The 14,668-nt window shown below is 42.8% G+C and overlaps 1 protein-coding gene across 1 annotated transcript in view; it reads right to left on the minus strand.

Annotated features, from left to right (window-relative positions):
• The window catches only part of hydin (HYDIN axonemal central pair apparatus protein), a 977,428-nt gene that overhangs the window by 299,552 nt on the left and 663,208 nt on the right, over positions 1-14,668 (minus strand). The window contains exon 46 of the mRNA XM_063066586.1: positions 9,745-10,383. Coding sequence (XP_062922656.1) covers positions 9,745-10,383 — 639 coding nt within the window. The remainder of the gene's footprint in view (positions 1-9,744; positions 10,384-14,668) is intronic.

Below are 14,668 nucleotides of genomic sequence, written 5' to 3' on the forward strand. Positions count from 1 at the left end.
GACTACCAGAACATTGTATCCGTACAACAAGCCTGCCTTCTCAACCTACATGAGGCTCACTGGGCTGCCTTCTCCGAGCAATTCAACTCCACCATCTCATAGAAACAGAAAACCTACAGCCCAATACAGGCCTTTCGGCCCACAATGCTGTGCCAAACATGTACTTACTATAGAATTACCGAGGGTTTCCCATAGCTCTCTATTTTTCTAAGCTCCATATACCTATCCAGGAGTTTCTTAAAAGATCCTATCGTATCTGCCTCCACCACTGTTGCCCGCATCCCATTCCATGCACTCACCACTCTCTGCATTTTAAAAAAAAACTTACCCCTGACATTACCTCTGTACCTACTTCCAAGCACCTTACAACTGTGTCCACTCATGTTAGCTATTTCAGCCCCAGGAAAAAGCTTCTGACTATCCACACGATCAATGCCTCTCATTATCTTATACTCCTCTATCAGGTCACCTCTCAACTTCCACCGTTCCAAGGAGAAAAGGCTGAGTTCATTCAACCTATTCTCATAAGGCATGCTCCCCAATCCAGGCAACATCCTTGTAAATCTCCTCTGCACCCTTTCTATGGTTTCCACATCCTTCCTGTAGTGAGGCGACCAGAACTGAGCACAGTGCTCCAAGTGCGATCTGACCAGGGTCCTATGTAGCTGCAACATTACCTCACAGCTCCTAAATTCAATCCCACGATTGATGAAGGCCAATGCACCGTACGCCTTCTTAACCACAGAGTCAACCTGTGCAGCTGCTTTGTGTGTCCTATGGACTCAGACCCCAAGATCCCTCTGATCCTCCACACTGCCAAGAGTCTTACCATTAATACTATATTCTGCCATCATATTTGACCTACCAAAATGAACCACCTCACACTTATCTGGGTTGAACTCCATCTGCCACTTCTCAGCCCAGTTTTGCATCCTATCAATGTCACACTGTAACCTCTGACAGCCCTCCACACTATACACAACACCCCCAATCTTTGTGTCATCAGCAAATTTACTAACCCATCCCTCCACTTCCTCAACCAGGTCATTTATAAAAATCACGAAGAGAAGGGGTCCCAGAGCAGATCCCTGAGGCACACGACTGGTCACTGACCTCAATGCAGAATATGACCTGTCTACTCTTTGTTTTCTGTGGGCAAGCCAGTTCTGGATCCACAAAACAATGTCCCCTTGGATCCCATGCCTCCTTACTTTCTCAATAGGCCTTGCATGGGGTACCTTATCAAATGCCTTGCTGAAAACCATATACACTACATCTACTGCTCTTCCTTCATCGATGTGTTTAGTCACATTCTCAAAAAATTCAATCAGGCTTGTAATGCACAACCTGCCTTTGACAAAATCATTCTAACTATTCCTAATCATATTATGTCTCTCCCAATGTTCATAAATCCTGCCTCTCAGGATCTTTTCCATCAACTTACCAACCACTGAAGTAAGACTCACTGGTCTATAATTTCCTGGGCTATCTGCACTCCCTTTCTTCAATAAGGGAACAACATTTGCAACCCTCCAATCATCCAGAACCTCTCCCGTCCCTATTGATGATGCAAAGATCATCACCAGAGGCTCAGCAATCTCTTCCCTTGCCTCCCACAGTGGCCTGAGGTACATCTCGTCTGGTCCCAGAGACTTACCCAACTTGATGCTTTCCAAAAGCTCCAGCACATCCTCTTTCTTAATATCTATATGCTCAAGCTGTTACTGACCAGGGTCCCAGAACAAAAAGGCAATGCCCTATTACCAAACTGGACCCAGCTGAACTGAAACCAATCCTCAGCCCATCATTCCATCCTTGCATCTTGAGAACCAGATCTGCCAACACCTGCTCCATGACACACCTGACAAATACATGTACATGCCAGCAGCTGTGGGCCCACTCCTCACCGCTTTCCAGCCATCGGGGTGCATGATGGATTTTGGATTTCTGTGCTGCCGAATCTGGTAGCCCACTATGATCACAGATGTGTGCCAGTTTATCGCTGCCTGCACTCACTGTGTGCAGTCCAATTCTTCAACCAGCAGCCTTTTAGGCTCTTGCATACCCTACCCGTCCCTCGATACACATGATCCCATCTCATCATGGGTTTGCCACCTTCCAGTGGAGCCATGGTGACCATGACAGTGGTGGACCAGTTCTCCAAGGTGGCTCACATCATTGTCCTCCTTAAACTTCTGTCAGCACTGAGAAGGTAGACACGGTTCTCCAACATGTACTTCGTCTCCACTGTTTCCCTCGGGACATTATGTCGGATGGGCCCACAATCTCTTGCTTCTGGGGAGCCTTCTGCTCCTTCTTCTACCCCTCAATAAGATTCTTCTCTGCCTATCATCTGCTGACCAGCAGTCAGTCAGAAAGAGCTAATCATCAAATGGAAAACTTTCTGCAATGCTTCACCGTCAGGCCTGCACAGGCAGGCACCTCCCAGTCTCCACCCAGCTAACAGGAATCACCTGCCACTAGTTTCCAACTCATCACCTACAGTTTATTTAAACCAGTTCTCAGCCGCAGTCCTTCTTCACACATTGAACCAGCCAGCCTGAACCTGTTGCTCCTAGCTTTCAGTTACTTTAAAGCCTGTGAGTTTAGTTTCTGTTCTCTCTTGTTTTGTGGCCTATTGTGGCTTGCTGTTTTGAAGTTGATTATTAAAGCTATTGCTCACGGTTAAATTTGTCTCTGCTGCTCTGGTTTTGGGCCAAGCCTCCTCCACATTTCCTGACATCAAACTTCATCTTGCTCTGTGCAGTCTCCTCCAGACAGCACTGATGCATCAGCACAGCACTAAGCCTGACCTCTCGATCATCTCTGGCTGTAACTGCTCTGTAACTGGTAACTAGGCTTTCAGATGCCAAATCTTTGAGCTCAGGAATTGCTCTTTAATCCTTCCCTTTTCTGTTCTTTAAGATGCTCCCAAAAAAACCTTTCTTTTGGCCATCTATTCTGACACCTTCTTAGACAGTTCAATGCAAAACTTTGATAAAATTTGTATTGGACTGCACATTAGCTATTAAAGACCATGCATGAATACAAACTGTTGTAAGTATGACAATGACTACAAAAAGATCCAGAATTTTACTGACAAGAATCTAGTATAAATAAATATTAAATAAAGAGATATGAGTTAAAGGACTTTTAAGATAAAAGACTTATGAATAATAGATATAGATAAAACAGAATTAACAGTGAACTAATAGTAAGTATTGTGCAACTCCTGTACATAATATAGATCAATGAAATGTGAATCAGCTACTAAAATTCTAGACTTAGGCACAGCAGGCAGACTTTCATCCACAATTATCTCAAGAAAAAAAGGTGGTCAGTAAGAATCAGGAAACAGGTATCATTGTCTACACACCTTCCTTGCCTTGCACCTACCATCCCCACATCCACATACCGACTGCTATCGTCTCGATCTTCACCTCCCTCAGCCCCCACCTTCTACCAACTCCCCAGTCATCATGGACTCACCTTCACTCCTGAGCAAGTGAGAAGGGCTCTGGCGAAACTCAGACACTGCAAAGCATTGGTGTGAATCCCAGGGTCTTAGAGGGGTGTTGAACAGCTGTGTGGTGTTCTCTAGCACATTTTCAATCTGAGCTTCAGTGTGGAAAGGACCTCGACTGTGAGGAAAATATCGTGTGTGGTCCCAGTACCTAAGAAAGGCTGACTGAAAGTCTTTAAATACTACTGTCCAGTGGTCCTAACCTTGCACGTCATGAAGACCCTAGAGAGGCTGGGCCTGGCTCACCTCTGATCAGTGGTCAGAATGGACCTTGAGCCCCTGCAGTTTGTCTACCAGGGGCACATTGGAGCCAACAATGCTGTCATCTACCTGCTGAACACAGCCTACTCCCAGTTGGATAAGCAGGGCAGCACTGTGAGGATCATGTTTTTTGAATGTTCTTGTGCCTTCAATACCATACGGACCTCACTGCTGAGGGAAAAGCCCCGCTCAGTGCAGTTTGGCACTTCCATTGTATCCTGGACGATGGACTGCCTGGCCAGCAGACCACAGTTTATGTGGCTTCAGAGCTTTGGGTCAGACGTGGTTATACGCAGCACTGGGGTCCCCACAGGGGACTGTATCAGCTCCCTTCCTGGTTACCTCAGATACAACATTGAGTCATGATGTCATCTGCAGAAATTCTCTGATGACTCAGCAATAGTTGGATGTAGAAAGGGAGGACAGGAGGATGAATACAGGGCCTGGTGTGGCTGGTTGTGCGGTGACTGGTGGTTGTGGAAAGAGAGAGTCGAGTTGTGACTGGAAAATGGCAGAGAGAGAGAACATCAAGGAAAGAGCCAAGCTGTTGAAGGAAGTTTTTGACAGAAGTGGAAGTGAACTAGAGATGGAGGTCGGCGGGAAAGAGGAACGGAATGGAAAGAGGAAGAAAAGAAAGCAGAGCTACGGGATGTCAAACTCTGAGTAGTCAGCGGATCATCAAAGCAGGACAGCAAAACAATGGAAAGAAGATGAGATTAAAGCAATTATAAAACTAAGTGAAGACGGGGTGTCATTTGGTGAGTGGAACCCGATTCATTTGACGAAGATGCTCAACAAAATTATAGGCGAGATTAAAGGAGCAAAGATTTTACGAAATGGATCGCTATTAGTGATTTGTCAGGATAGTGCTCAGCAAGGCAAAGTGATAAGTTTATGTAAAATAGACGGCAAAGAAGTACAATGCTCAATACCCAACAATAGAAAGTGGACTAGAGGAGTTATTTCGGGGATACCAACAAAAGTTACTATGGATGAGATTAAACAGAACATAAAAGGAGCAAAAATTATTGAGGCCAAACGTTTGAAAGTTACGAGAAACAGGGAAAAAGTGTGATAGTTTATCAGTAATGATTAACTTTGATGAAGAGAGATTGCGACTAATGTTTACTTAGGGTATATGTGTTATGCGGTTAGAATATATATACCACCGCCTTTAAGATGCCATAAATGTCAGAAATTCGGGCACATTGCGGAGATCTGCAGAGGAAAACAAAGATGTGGGAGATGCGCTGGAGAACATGAATATGGGAAATGTGAGGTGGGAGCTAGGCTGAAATTCTGCAATTGTGGCGAGGAACAGCACAGCTTATCGAGGGTGCGTTTATAGCAAGAAGGTAGCTGAGATACAATATGTAAAAGTAACTCAAGGAATTAGTTATGCAGAGGCAGTGAAAGAATTTGATGAAAAAAAAGCTGTCAAGGAAACGAATACAGGAAATAATAAACTGATGAATTGTGAGAGCTGTAATATGAAAAATAAGGATACACTATTACTGAGTAGAAAGGATTTTGTGCTTTTTATGGTGGATGCAATTAATTGTTCAGCGCAAGCAAGCAAAAGAACTGAGAAAATTAAAATTATCGTCAAGTCTGCAGAAAAGTATCTTGGTATTAAAGGAATTAGGTGGGAAGAAGTCAAAGAAACGCTGAATGGAGGATCCAACAGTTCACAGGCAGGGGAGATGGAATCTTAATGGCAGTATATTTATCGCAAATGGTCAAGAATTTAAGAAGAGTTTCAGAATTTAAGGAAAGTCCTCAGATTTTATGGTTGAAGCCCAGGGTAATTGTGCAGAACTCTAACAACAAAGAAGTACCCGACAAGAACAACGGTGAGTTGGAAAGAGATTGGAAAATGGAGGAAATTATTACAAGGATACAAAAGGAAAAGGGATTTGTTGCAAAGTGAATTATCTATATTCAGGTTATAAAATGAAAACATGGAAGCAAATGAACAAGATCTCCGAGGTCTCAGTAAACAACTGCAGGCTATGATCCAAGAAAAGGAAAACATGAAAAAGCAGACAGACTTGGAAAAACAGCAATTTTAAAAGTATAACGTGCGATAATTATTGTTCTTTAACAAGACGATTTTAGTCTTACAAGTGATGTAGATGAAATCAATGTAACTGAGATAATGCAACTACGCAAAAAACGTGACATAATTAGGGAAGAATAGCAGTTTGTGGCATTATCTAATGAGAGCATTAAGCATTCACGAAGAATTGCAACTACAGAGTGATGCTAATAGAGAACTGCAGGCTGAACTAGATTGTCTAAAGTAGAGAACTCCAGGACATATTTGGTTGGAACACCACAAGTCTAGCAGGTGGCGGCAATGCACTGAAAACTGGTTGCCAACCACCATAAAACAAAAAAAAAGAAGAAGGCCTGGTGGAGGACTTTGTCAAATGATGCAAGCTGAATCATCTGCTGCTCAACATCAGTAAGACAAAGGGGATGGTGATGGACTTTAGGAAGACTAAGCCTGCAATATTGATGGTGAGTACATGGATGTGGTAAGGACCTACAGGTACCTGGGTGTGCACCTAGATGACAGACTTGAGTGAAAACCAACACTGAGGCTCTGTACAAGAAAGTCCAGAGTCACCTCTACTTCCTGAGGAGACTGAGGTCCTTTGGAGTACGCAGGCCTCTCTTTCACATGTTCTACCAGTCTGGTGGCAACAGTACAATCTTCTACATGGTGGAGTGCTGGGGCAATGGTATCAACACAGGTGATGCCAACAAGCTCAATACACTGATTAGAAAGGCTGGCTCTGTTACGTAAGTCAAACTGGATAAACTGGGGGCTGTGGAAGACAAAAAACCCTACAGAAAATCCTGGCAAATCTGGACAATGATGCCACCTTGGCTAAACAGAGGAGCACTTTCAGTAGTAAACCAAGACAAAGAGAGCTATGTAGGTTATTGTTAACCTCAGCCACTAGGCTTTATAATGAGTCAGCCTATAGCTGGCGAAGTGATCACTCCCTCCCTTTAGACTGTTATTAACCTCTGTTTACCAGAGTTCTGTTTAAGCTCTGTGTAGCTCTGTTTACCACACCGTGCTATTGTGGACACCCTGTGCAATGCTGTGTAACACTACCATCACTTTCTGGACAGTGTGAATACTATATAATTACTATATAATATTACAGTACTTCTGGTATTTTTACCACAGTTTAGCAATACTACTTTCACTAAAATGGACTGTCCTTCCTTGTAAAACTTGTGTGTACTATAATTTGTTGAATTTGTTTTTTTATGAATGTTGTGTATCTGATGGTATAAGCCTGGGATGCTGCTGCAAGTCTATTTTCACAGCACCTGTGCACACATGTACTTGTGTACACGATGACAAACTCAACTTTGACTTAAAGACAACTGAAAATTATAGCATGGCGGCCTTGTTGGATAAATAATTTGCATTATTGTTTACAAGAGAGGATCAGAATAGATGCAGAACAGGGTTTTAAATACTTCATGGCGTAGTAACAGCCAAATAGTTCCAGAGAACTGGGTTCAATCCTGACCCCCAGTACTGTCTGTGTGGGGTCTGCACGTTCTCTTTGATGCCCCATAGAGTTCGTCCTGGTGCTCTGGTTTTCACCCACACCTCAATGAAGTGTGGATTGATGGGTCTATTGGTTGATGTAAATTGCCTCTATGTGAGTGGTAGAATATTGGGAGAGTTGATGGGAACTTGGGGAGAATAAAACAGGCTTAATGTAGGATTAGTTTAAATAGATGATGGTTGGTGTGGACACTGGGCTGTTTCCTTGGTGTGTCTCCTGATAACTCTCTGGAAAATTGATGCAAGCAAAGTAGAAATAATGAAGAAAATAATGGCCCTAATCAGTGACAAACCCCTTGAACCAAGTTCTGGAGAACTATGCCAAGATTATGAAAACAGTGCTGTCAAAATGCAGTTTCACAGAACTGAATCACTGAACAGTTATGGCACAGGAAACTACTGACATTCCTTGTACAACTATCCCATCAACCCATTCCCTATTTCTCTCCTCACTGGTATATAAATTATTCCAGTTGGAGTGCTTATGAAGGTCTAAGCTGTAAGCTATATAATGGAGTAGGGAACTGTACTGCAAGGGATGGCAGAAAACCAGCTATACAGATAATAAGCTCCAGATCCTAACAATTCTCAAAAAGGGAGTCCATATATATAAGTTTATATTTTGGCCTTAAATTTCTCAGATAGTATCCAGTGAACTTCTATTTTGTTTGCATCAATTTTCCAGAGTCATCAGGAGACACACCAAGGAAACAGGCCCTTCAGCCTAGTGTCCACACCAACCATCATCTGTTTAAACTAATCCTACGTTAAGCCTGTTTTATTCTCCCCATGTTCCCATCAACTCTCCCCACATTCTGCCACTCATGTACAGGCAATTTATAGCAACCAGTGAATATAGGTTTGCTCTATTTGTACCAGTCATGATTTTATAACCTACCAACAAATTTCATAATTGTTATTCTAACAAAAGCCCCAGATTCCCCCAGTCTAACCTGGGAACTGAAATCCTTCCTCATTAGAATCATTCTGGTAAGTTTTCCCCAGATCCTCTCTGGACACTTCAACCTTTTCCAGGTGCAACAACTAGAAATGGAAGTCATTGTACAAAAGGATTTTCATCATAACTTCTGCTTTTTTTGTGTGCCTTTCACCACTTTCAAGGACATAAACGCATGCACACACAGAGGTTGCCTTCTTCCTGTGCACCAGTAATGTGTTGATCATGACTACCTGAAGAAGTTGGTATTAGATAATAAGCTTCGTTATCTTACCAAAAAAAGAGTAGAAAATCAAGGGACAGCAAGAGTTGTTGAACCCAGCAAAATGTCAATGAAACATTGACAAAGGAAAAGCAAATATAATCTAAGAAAAAGCAAGTAAAAGGAAGGAAATTGCAAGAGCTTCAACACAATGTGGAAAAAAGGTTAATACAAGACATCTAAAGCTACACTTTCTCAATTTCCTCTTTTGGCCTCTGTACTGAACATCGTTTTACTTCAGGTAATATCAACATTGACCTCAACTCACTTTGTTGACCCAATCTCTCTTCAGGTTCACGTGATGTATGAAAGCAGGACCAGAGGAAGTGGGACATCCTCATACAGTGCAGCATACAAGCTGCAGCAAACAATTATGAACTGGCAAGTGAACAGTAAGGGACTGAGGACGTGGGGACAACCAATAGAACTGAATGGACAAGAAACATCAATTCACATCAAGCCCCTTTAAGAATTTTGTATATTCCCTGAGATCACATCTTTTTCATCCAAATTCAAGACAGTTTAACTTGATCTCATTAAAATTTCCTCATATAACAAACCTGGGGAAGTGCACACAATATTGCAGAGGTTGTCTCTCGAGCAGGACATTTCTACTCTAATATTTACATCCTCTTGCAGTAAAGGCCAACATGTCAATCTAACCACTTGTTGTATCTGTATTGTAACTCCCAGAACCCCCCAGAGCCATCTGAACACAAATACCTTCCATTCTCTGCCTTTCTGTTTTCACTTATTTCATTTTCCCACATTATATCCCATCCTTGCCCATTTTCTCCAAACATCCCTAAGTGTTACAGAGATAGGGCAAGAAAGTGAAGCAAGTACCAAAATATTGAATGAAGGAGCAGACTACATCAATGTATGACCTATTACAGTTCCTATTTCATATTAATAGAACAATTTTTTTTGTAATCTTCCTTGACCATTCATTATCCAGAAGCATTCTTTTGCATGCCTAACTTCCAGCAGAAAAGGCATGGGTTGGCAGCAGGCAAGAGATTTGGAGAAGTGGTTAGCATGAAGCTTTGCCTTGAGCCTTACACATCTGGTTCAAAACCAGTTTCAGGAACCCCAAGTTAAAGTACCATATTATGCATTAGGAGCACTGCTTGTAACAATACCTCTTCTACTGATGGTATTTTGCCACTGTCTAGGATTGTTTTCCCAATATTTTCCTCTGGATCATTCACAGACACCCTGACCTGAGGCACTCCAATATTTTCTTCCTTCTCTGTACTTTCCACAGCTTCTCCATCAGACTGTGGAGAACTGATAGTTTTCTCCTCTCTGAGCTTTTCCAGTCGTTCTTTCTCAGCCTTCTCCTTCCCTAGTCGATCTTTGTCTGCTCTTTCCCTCTCAGCCCTCTCTTTCTCCAGCTTCTCATGTCGATCTTTCTTTCCCTTTTTGCTGGAGGGGACAGGCTGCTCCTCTCCTGCACTCTGCCCGTCCTCAGATGGTGGGAGAACAACGGTTCTGTGCACTCTGTCCCAGAATTCCAAAATTTGGGAGATTTTCTTCTGATTACGCTCATACTTCTGAAATCTCAGGAAAAGCTGTTTGTCTGGGCTTGAAGGCACTTCATCTTCATGAAATAAATTGGACTTTTCCCCGAATGCTTGACTCGTTTTAATATCCTTGGTCTTTTTCTTTTTGGTTCCTTCTTCTGCTTCCCCATGATCTGTTTGGATAGATTCATGATGGTCTGCACTGGCAGCTTTGGCTTCAGGGACCTCTGTCTTCACAGCTGAAATATTTGTGTTCTGCAGATAAAAGCAAAAGCAATGTGACATTAGTATTTGCCTCAACTCCACCGTGGTGCATCAAAAGGTAGACTGGTTTTGTTCTTTGAATCTTAGGATCACAGAGTATGCAGCATGAATATAGGCTTTTCGGCCAACCAGTTAATGCTGACCATTGCGCCTGCCTAGCTCGTCCCAATTTCCTGCATTTGGCCCAATTGCCTCTAAACTCTGCCCCTCCATGAAGCTGTGCATATGCTTCTAAAATGACACCTGCCTCAACCACTTCTGGCAGCTCATTCCATATACTCATTATCCTCTGTCAGATCACAGCTAAATCTTTCTCACCCTAAATCTATGGCTACTAGCGGGATCCCGCCACCAAGCACAGCTCCCGCTTCCCCCACCCCACACTTCCTGCTTTCCGCAGGGATCGGTTCCTACGTGACTTCTTTGTCCGTTCATCCCTTCGCACTGACCTTTGTCCTGGCATTTATCCTTGCAAGTGGAACAAGTGCCACACCTGTTCTTACACTTCCTCCCTCACTACCACTTAGGGCCCCAAACAGTCCTTCCACGTGAAGCGACACTTCACCTGTGAGTCTGTTGGGGTCATCTACTGTATCTGCTGCTCCCAGTGTGGCCTCCTGTATATCAATGAGACCCAACATAAATTGGGAGAGTGCTTCGCCGATCACTTACATTCCATCTGCCAGAAAAAGTGGGATCTCCAATGTCCACCCATTTTAATTCCACTTCCCATTCCCATTCTGTTACGTCAGTCCATGGCCTCCTCCACTGTTGTGATGAGGCCACACTCAGGTTGGAGGAGCAACATCTTATATTCCATTTGGGTAGCCTCCAACTTGATGGCATGAACATCGGATTCTCAAACTTCTGGTAATACCCCTCCCCCCCTTCACCATTTACCTCTTTCACGTTACCCCATTCGGGCTGACCGGAAGTGCACTGAGAGCGGTGAGCGTAAAGGAGTTGGGTGCTTACTGTTCTGGTTAACAACGGATGGTGCAATCCGAGTCATATTACGATCGAGGAATGAGTTTGTAGACCGGATATTGAACTTTTTGCTGTTGGACTTCGGCCATATTCCACCAAGATACAACACTGGGTGGCACGGGAGGTCGTTCCTGCCTGTGGCCATCGAACTTTGCAGCTCCTCCCATGGAGGGTCAGACACCCTGAGCCAATTGGCTGGTCCTGGACTTATTTCCATCTGGCATAGTTTCCATTTTGTTGTTTGATTGTTTGTGGTTTTTGTACTGCTATATTTATGCTCTATTCTTGGTTGGTGCAGCTGTAATGAAACCCAATTTCCCTCGGGATCAATAAAGTATATCTATCTATCTATCTATTTATCTATCTCCATATCTGCCCATCACCACTCTCTGGTTCCCCTCCTCCTTTTCTTTCTTCCATGGCATTCTGATGAAGAGTCTTGGCCCGAAACATCAACTCTAGTCTTTTTCATAGATGCTGCCTGGCCTTCTGAGTTCCTCCAGCATCTTGTGTGTGCTTCTTGAATTTCCAACAATTGCAGACTTTCTCTTGTCTAGATTCAGTTCTTCTGCTATTTCTACCAAAGTGCACGACCATACATTTCCTGACACATCTTCCACTTCCATACATTTCCTGACACATCTTCCACATCGGTGCCCATTCTTCTAATCTGTTTAAGTCCTCCAATACCCTCTCCACCTCCTCAAAATTCCTGCACCTCCACCTATATTCATATCATTCGCATACTTAGCTACAAAGCCATCAATTCCAACATCCAAATTATTGACATGCAACGTAAAAAGAAGAATCCAAACACAGCCCCCCCCATGGAACACCACTAGGCACTGGCAGCCAACCAGAAAAGGCTCTATTTATTCTCACTCTTTGCCTCCTGCAAATCAGCCAGTGCTCTATCCATGCTAGAATTTTTTCTTTAATACTAAGGGCTCTAAACTTATTAAGCAGCCTCATGTGTGGCACCTTGTCAAAGGCCTTCTGAAAATCCAAATACACAACATCAACCAATTCTCATTTGTCTATCCTGTTTGTTATTTTTTCAAAGAATTCCAACAGATTAGCCAGACAAGATTTTCCCTTGAGGAAACCATGCTGACTTCGGCCTGCTTTATTATGTGCCTCCAAATACCTTGAAAACACATCCTTAACAATCGACTCCGACAGCTTCCCAACCACTGTAGTCAAATTAACTGACCTATAATTTCCTTTCTTCTGCCTCTCTCCCTTGAAGAGTGAAGTGACATTTATAATTTTCTATTCCTCTAGAACCATGTCAGAATCAATTGATTCTTGAAAGATCATTACTAATGACTACACAATCTCTTCAGCCACCTCTTTCAAAACGCTGGGATATATACCATCTGTTCCAGGTGATTTATCAGACCTTTCAGTTTCTCAAGAATCTTCTCTCTAGTAATGGTATCTTCACAGATTTCATGACCCCTGACACTTGGAAAACTCCAGCATACTGCTAGTGTCTTCTACAGTGAAGACCGAAAATTTATTCAGTTTGTCTACCATTTCCTTGTCCCCCATTACTGCCTCTCCAGTATCATTTTCCAGTGGTCCGATATCTACTATCCCCTCTCTTTTACACTTTATATATCTGACTCAACTTTTAGTATCCTCTTTAACATTACTGGTTAGCTTTACCTTTTTAATGATGTGCTAACGAGTGCAAGAATAGCTGATCAGGCATATTAATGCGTGGCTACAAGACTGGTGTAGGGAGCAGTGCTTTGGGTACCTGGATCATTAGGGACTCTTCTGGGGGGGGGGGTACGGCCTGTACAAAAAGGACAGGCTACACCTGAACCCAAAGGGGTCCTATATCCTAACAGGCAGGTTTAATGGAGCTGTTAAGGAGGGTATAAACTAATTTGGCAGGGGGTGGGAACTGGGGTGACAGAGCTGAGGAAGGGGTAAACAGAAATAAATCAAAGATAGCGTGCAACAGAGATGATAGAAAGGACAGGCAGGAGATGATGCATCATCACAGCCAATGGGATGATTTACAGGGCAATAGAGGTGTGGTGCAGTTAAAACAGAAAGCAACCAATACTGGAATGAAACTGTTATATTTGAATGCCACACAGTACAAAAAATAAAATGGATGATCTTGAAAATCAGCTACAGATTGGCAAAGTATGATGCTGTAGCCATCTCTGAAACTTGGCTAAAGGATAGCTGGCATGGGGACTGAACATCCAAGGATATACGGTGTATCAGAAAGATAGGTTAGTAGGAAGAGGGATTGGTGTGGCCCTGTGTATAAGAAATAATATTGAATCATTAGAAAGGGATGACATAGGATCGGAAGGTGTAGAGTCTCTATGGGTTGAGTTAAGAAATGGCCAGGGTAAAAGGACCATAATGGCAGTTGTATACAGGCCTCCAAACAGCAGCAGGATGTAGATTACAAATTACAGCAGGAGATAGAAAAGGCGTGTCAGAAGGGCAATGTCATGATAATCGTTGGGGATTTTAACATGAACGTGGATTGGGAAAACCAGGCCAGTACTGGACCTCAAGAGAGAGAATTTGCAGAATGTCTAAGGGATAGCTTCTCAGAACAGCTTGTTGCTGAGCCAACTAGGGGATCGGTTTGCTGGATTGGGTGTTGTGCAATGATCTGGAGATGATAAGAGAGCTTAAGGTTAAGGAACTCTTACGGAACAGAGATCACAATATGATCAAGTTCATTTTGAAATTTGAGAAGGAGAAACTAAATTCCAATATGTTGGTATTTCAGTGGAATAAAGGAAATTACAATGACATGAGAGGAAAACTGGCCAAACTTGACTGGAAAGGACATTTGCAGGAAGGACAGCAGAGCAGCAATGGCTGGAGTTTCTGTGAAAAATGAGGGAAGTGCAAGACAGATATATTCCAAATAATAAATTTACAAGTGGAAAAAGGATACTACTGTGGCTGACAAGTGAAGTCAGAGGCAAAATAAAAGCAAAAGAAAGGGCATACAAGGAAGCCAAAGCCAGTGGGAAGGTAGAGGATTGGGAAGCTTTTAAAAACTTGCGGAATGAAACAAAGACAGTTATTAGGAAGGAAAAGATGAATTATGAAAGGAAGCTGGCGACTAATATCAAAGAAGATACTAAAAGCTTTTTTGAGTATATAAAGGGTAAAAGAGAGTTGAGGGTAGATAGAGGACCAATAGAAAATGACGCTGGAGATATCGTAATCAGAGATGAGAGATGCCAGAGGAACTGAATCTGTACTTTGCATGAGTCTTCACAGACATCTGCAGTATACT

This window comes from Mobula hypostoma, chromosome 14 (assembly GCF_963921235.1).
Source record: "Mobula hypostoma chromosome 14, sMobHyp1.1, whole genome shotgun sequence".
Taxonomy (NCBI): Eukaryota; Metazoa; Chordata; class Chondrichthyes; order Myliobatiformes; family Myliobatidae; genus Mobula; species Mobula hypostoma.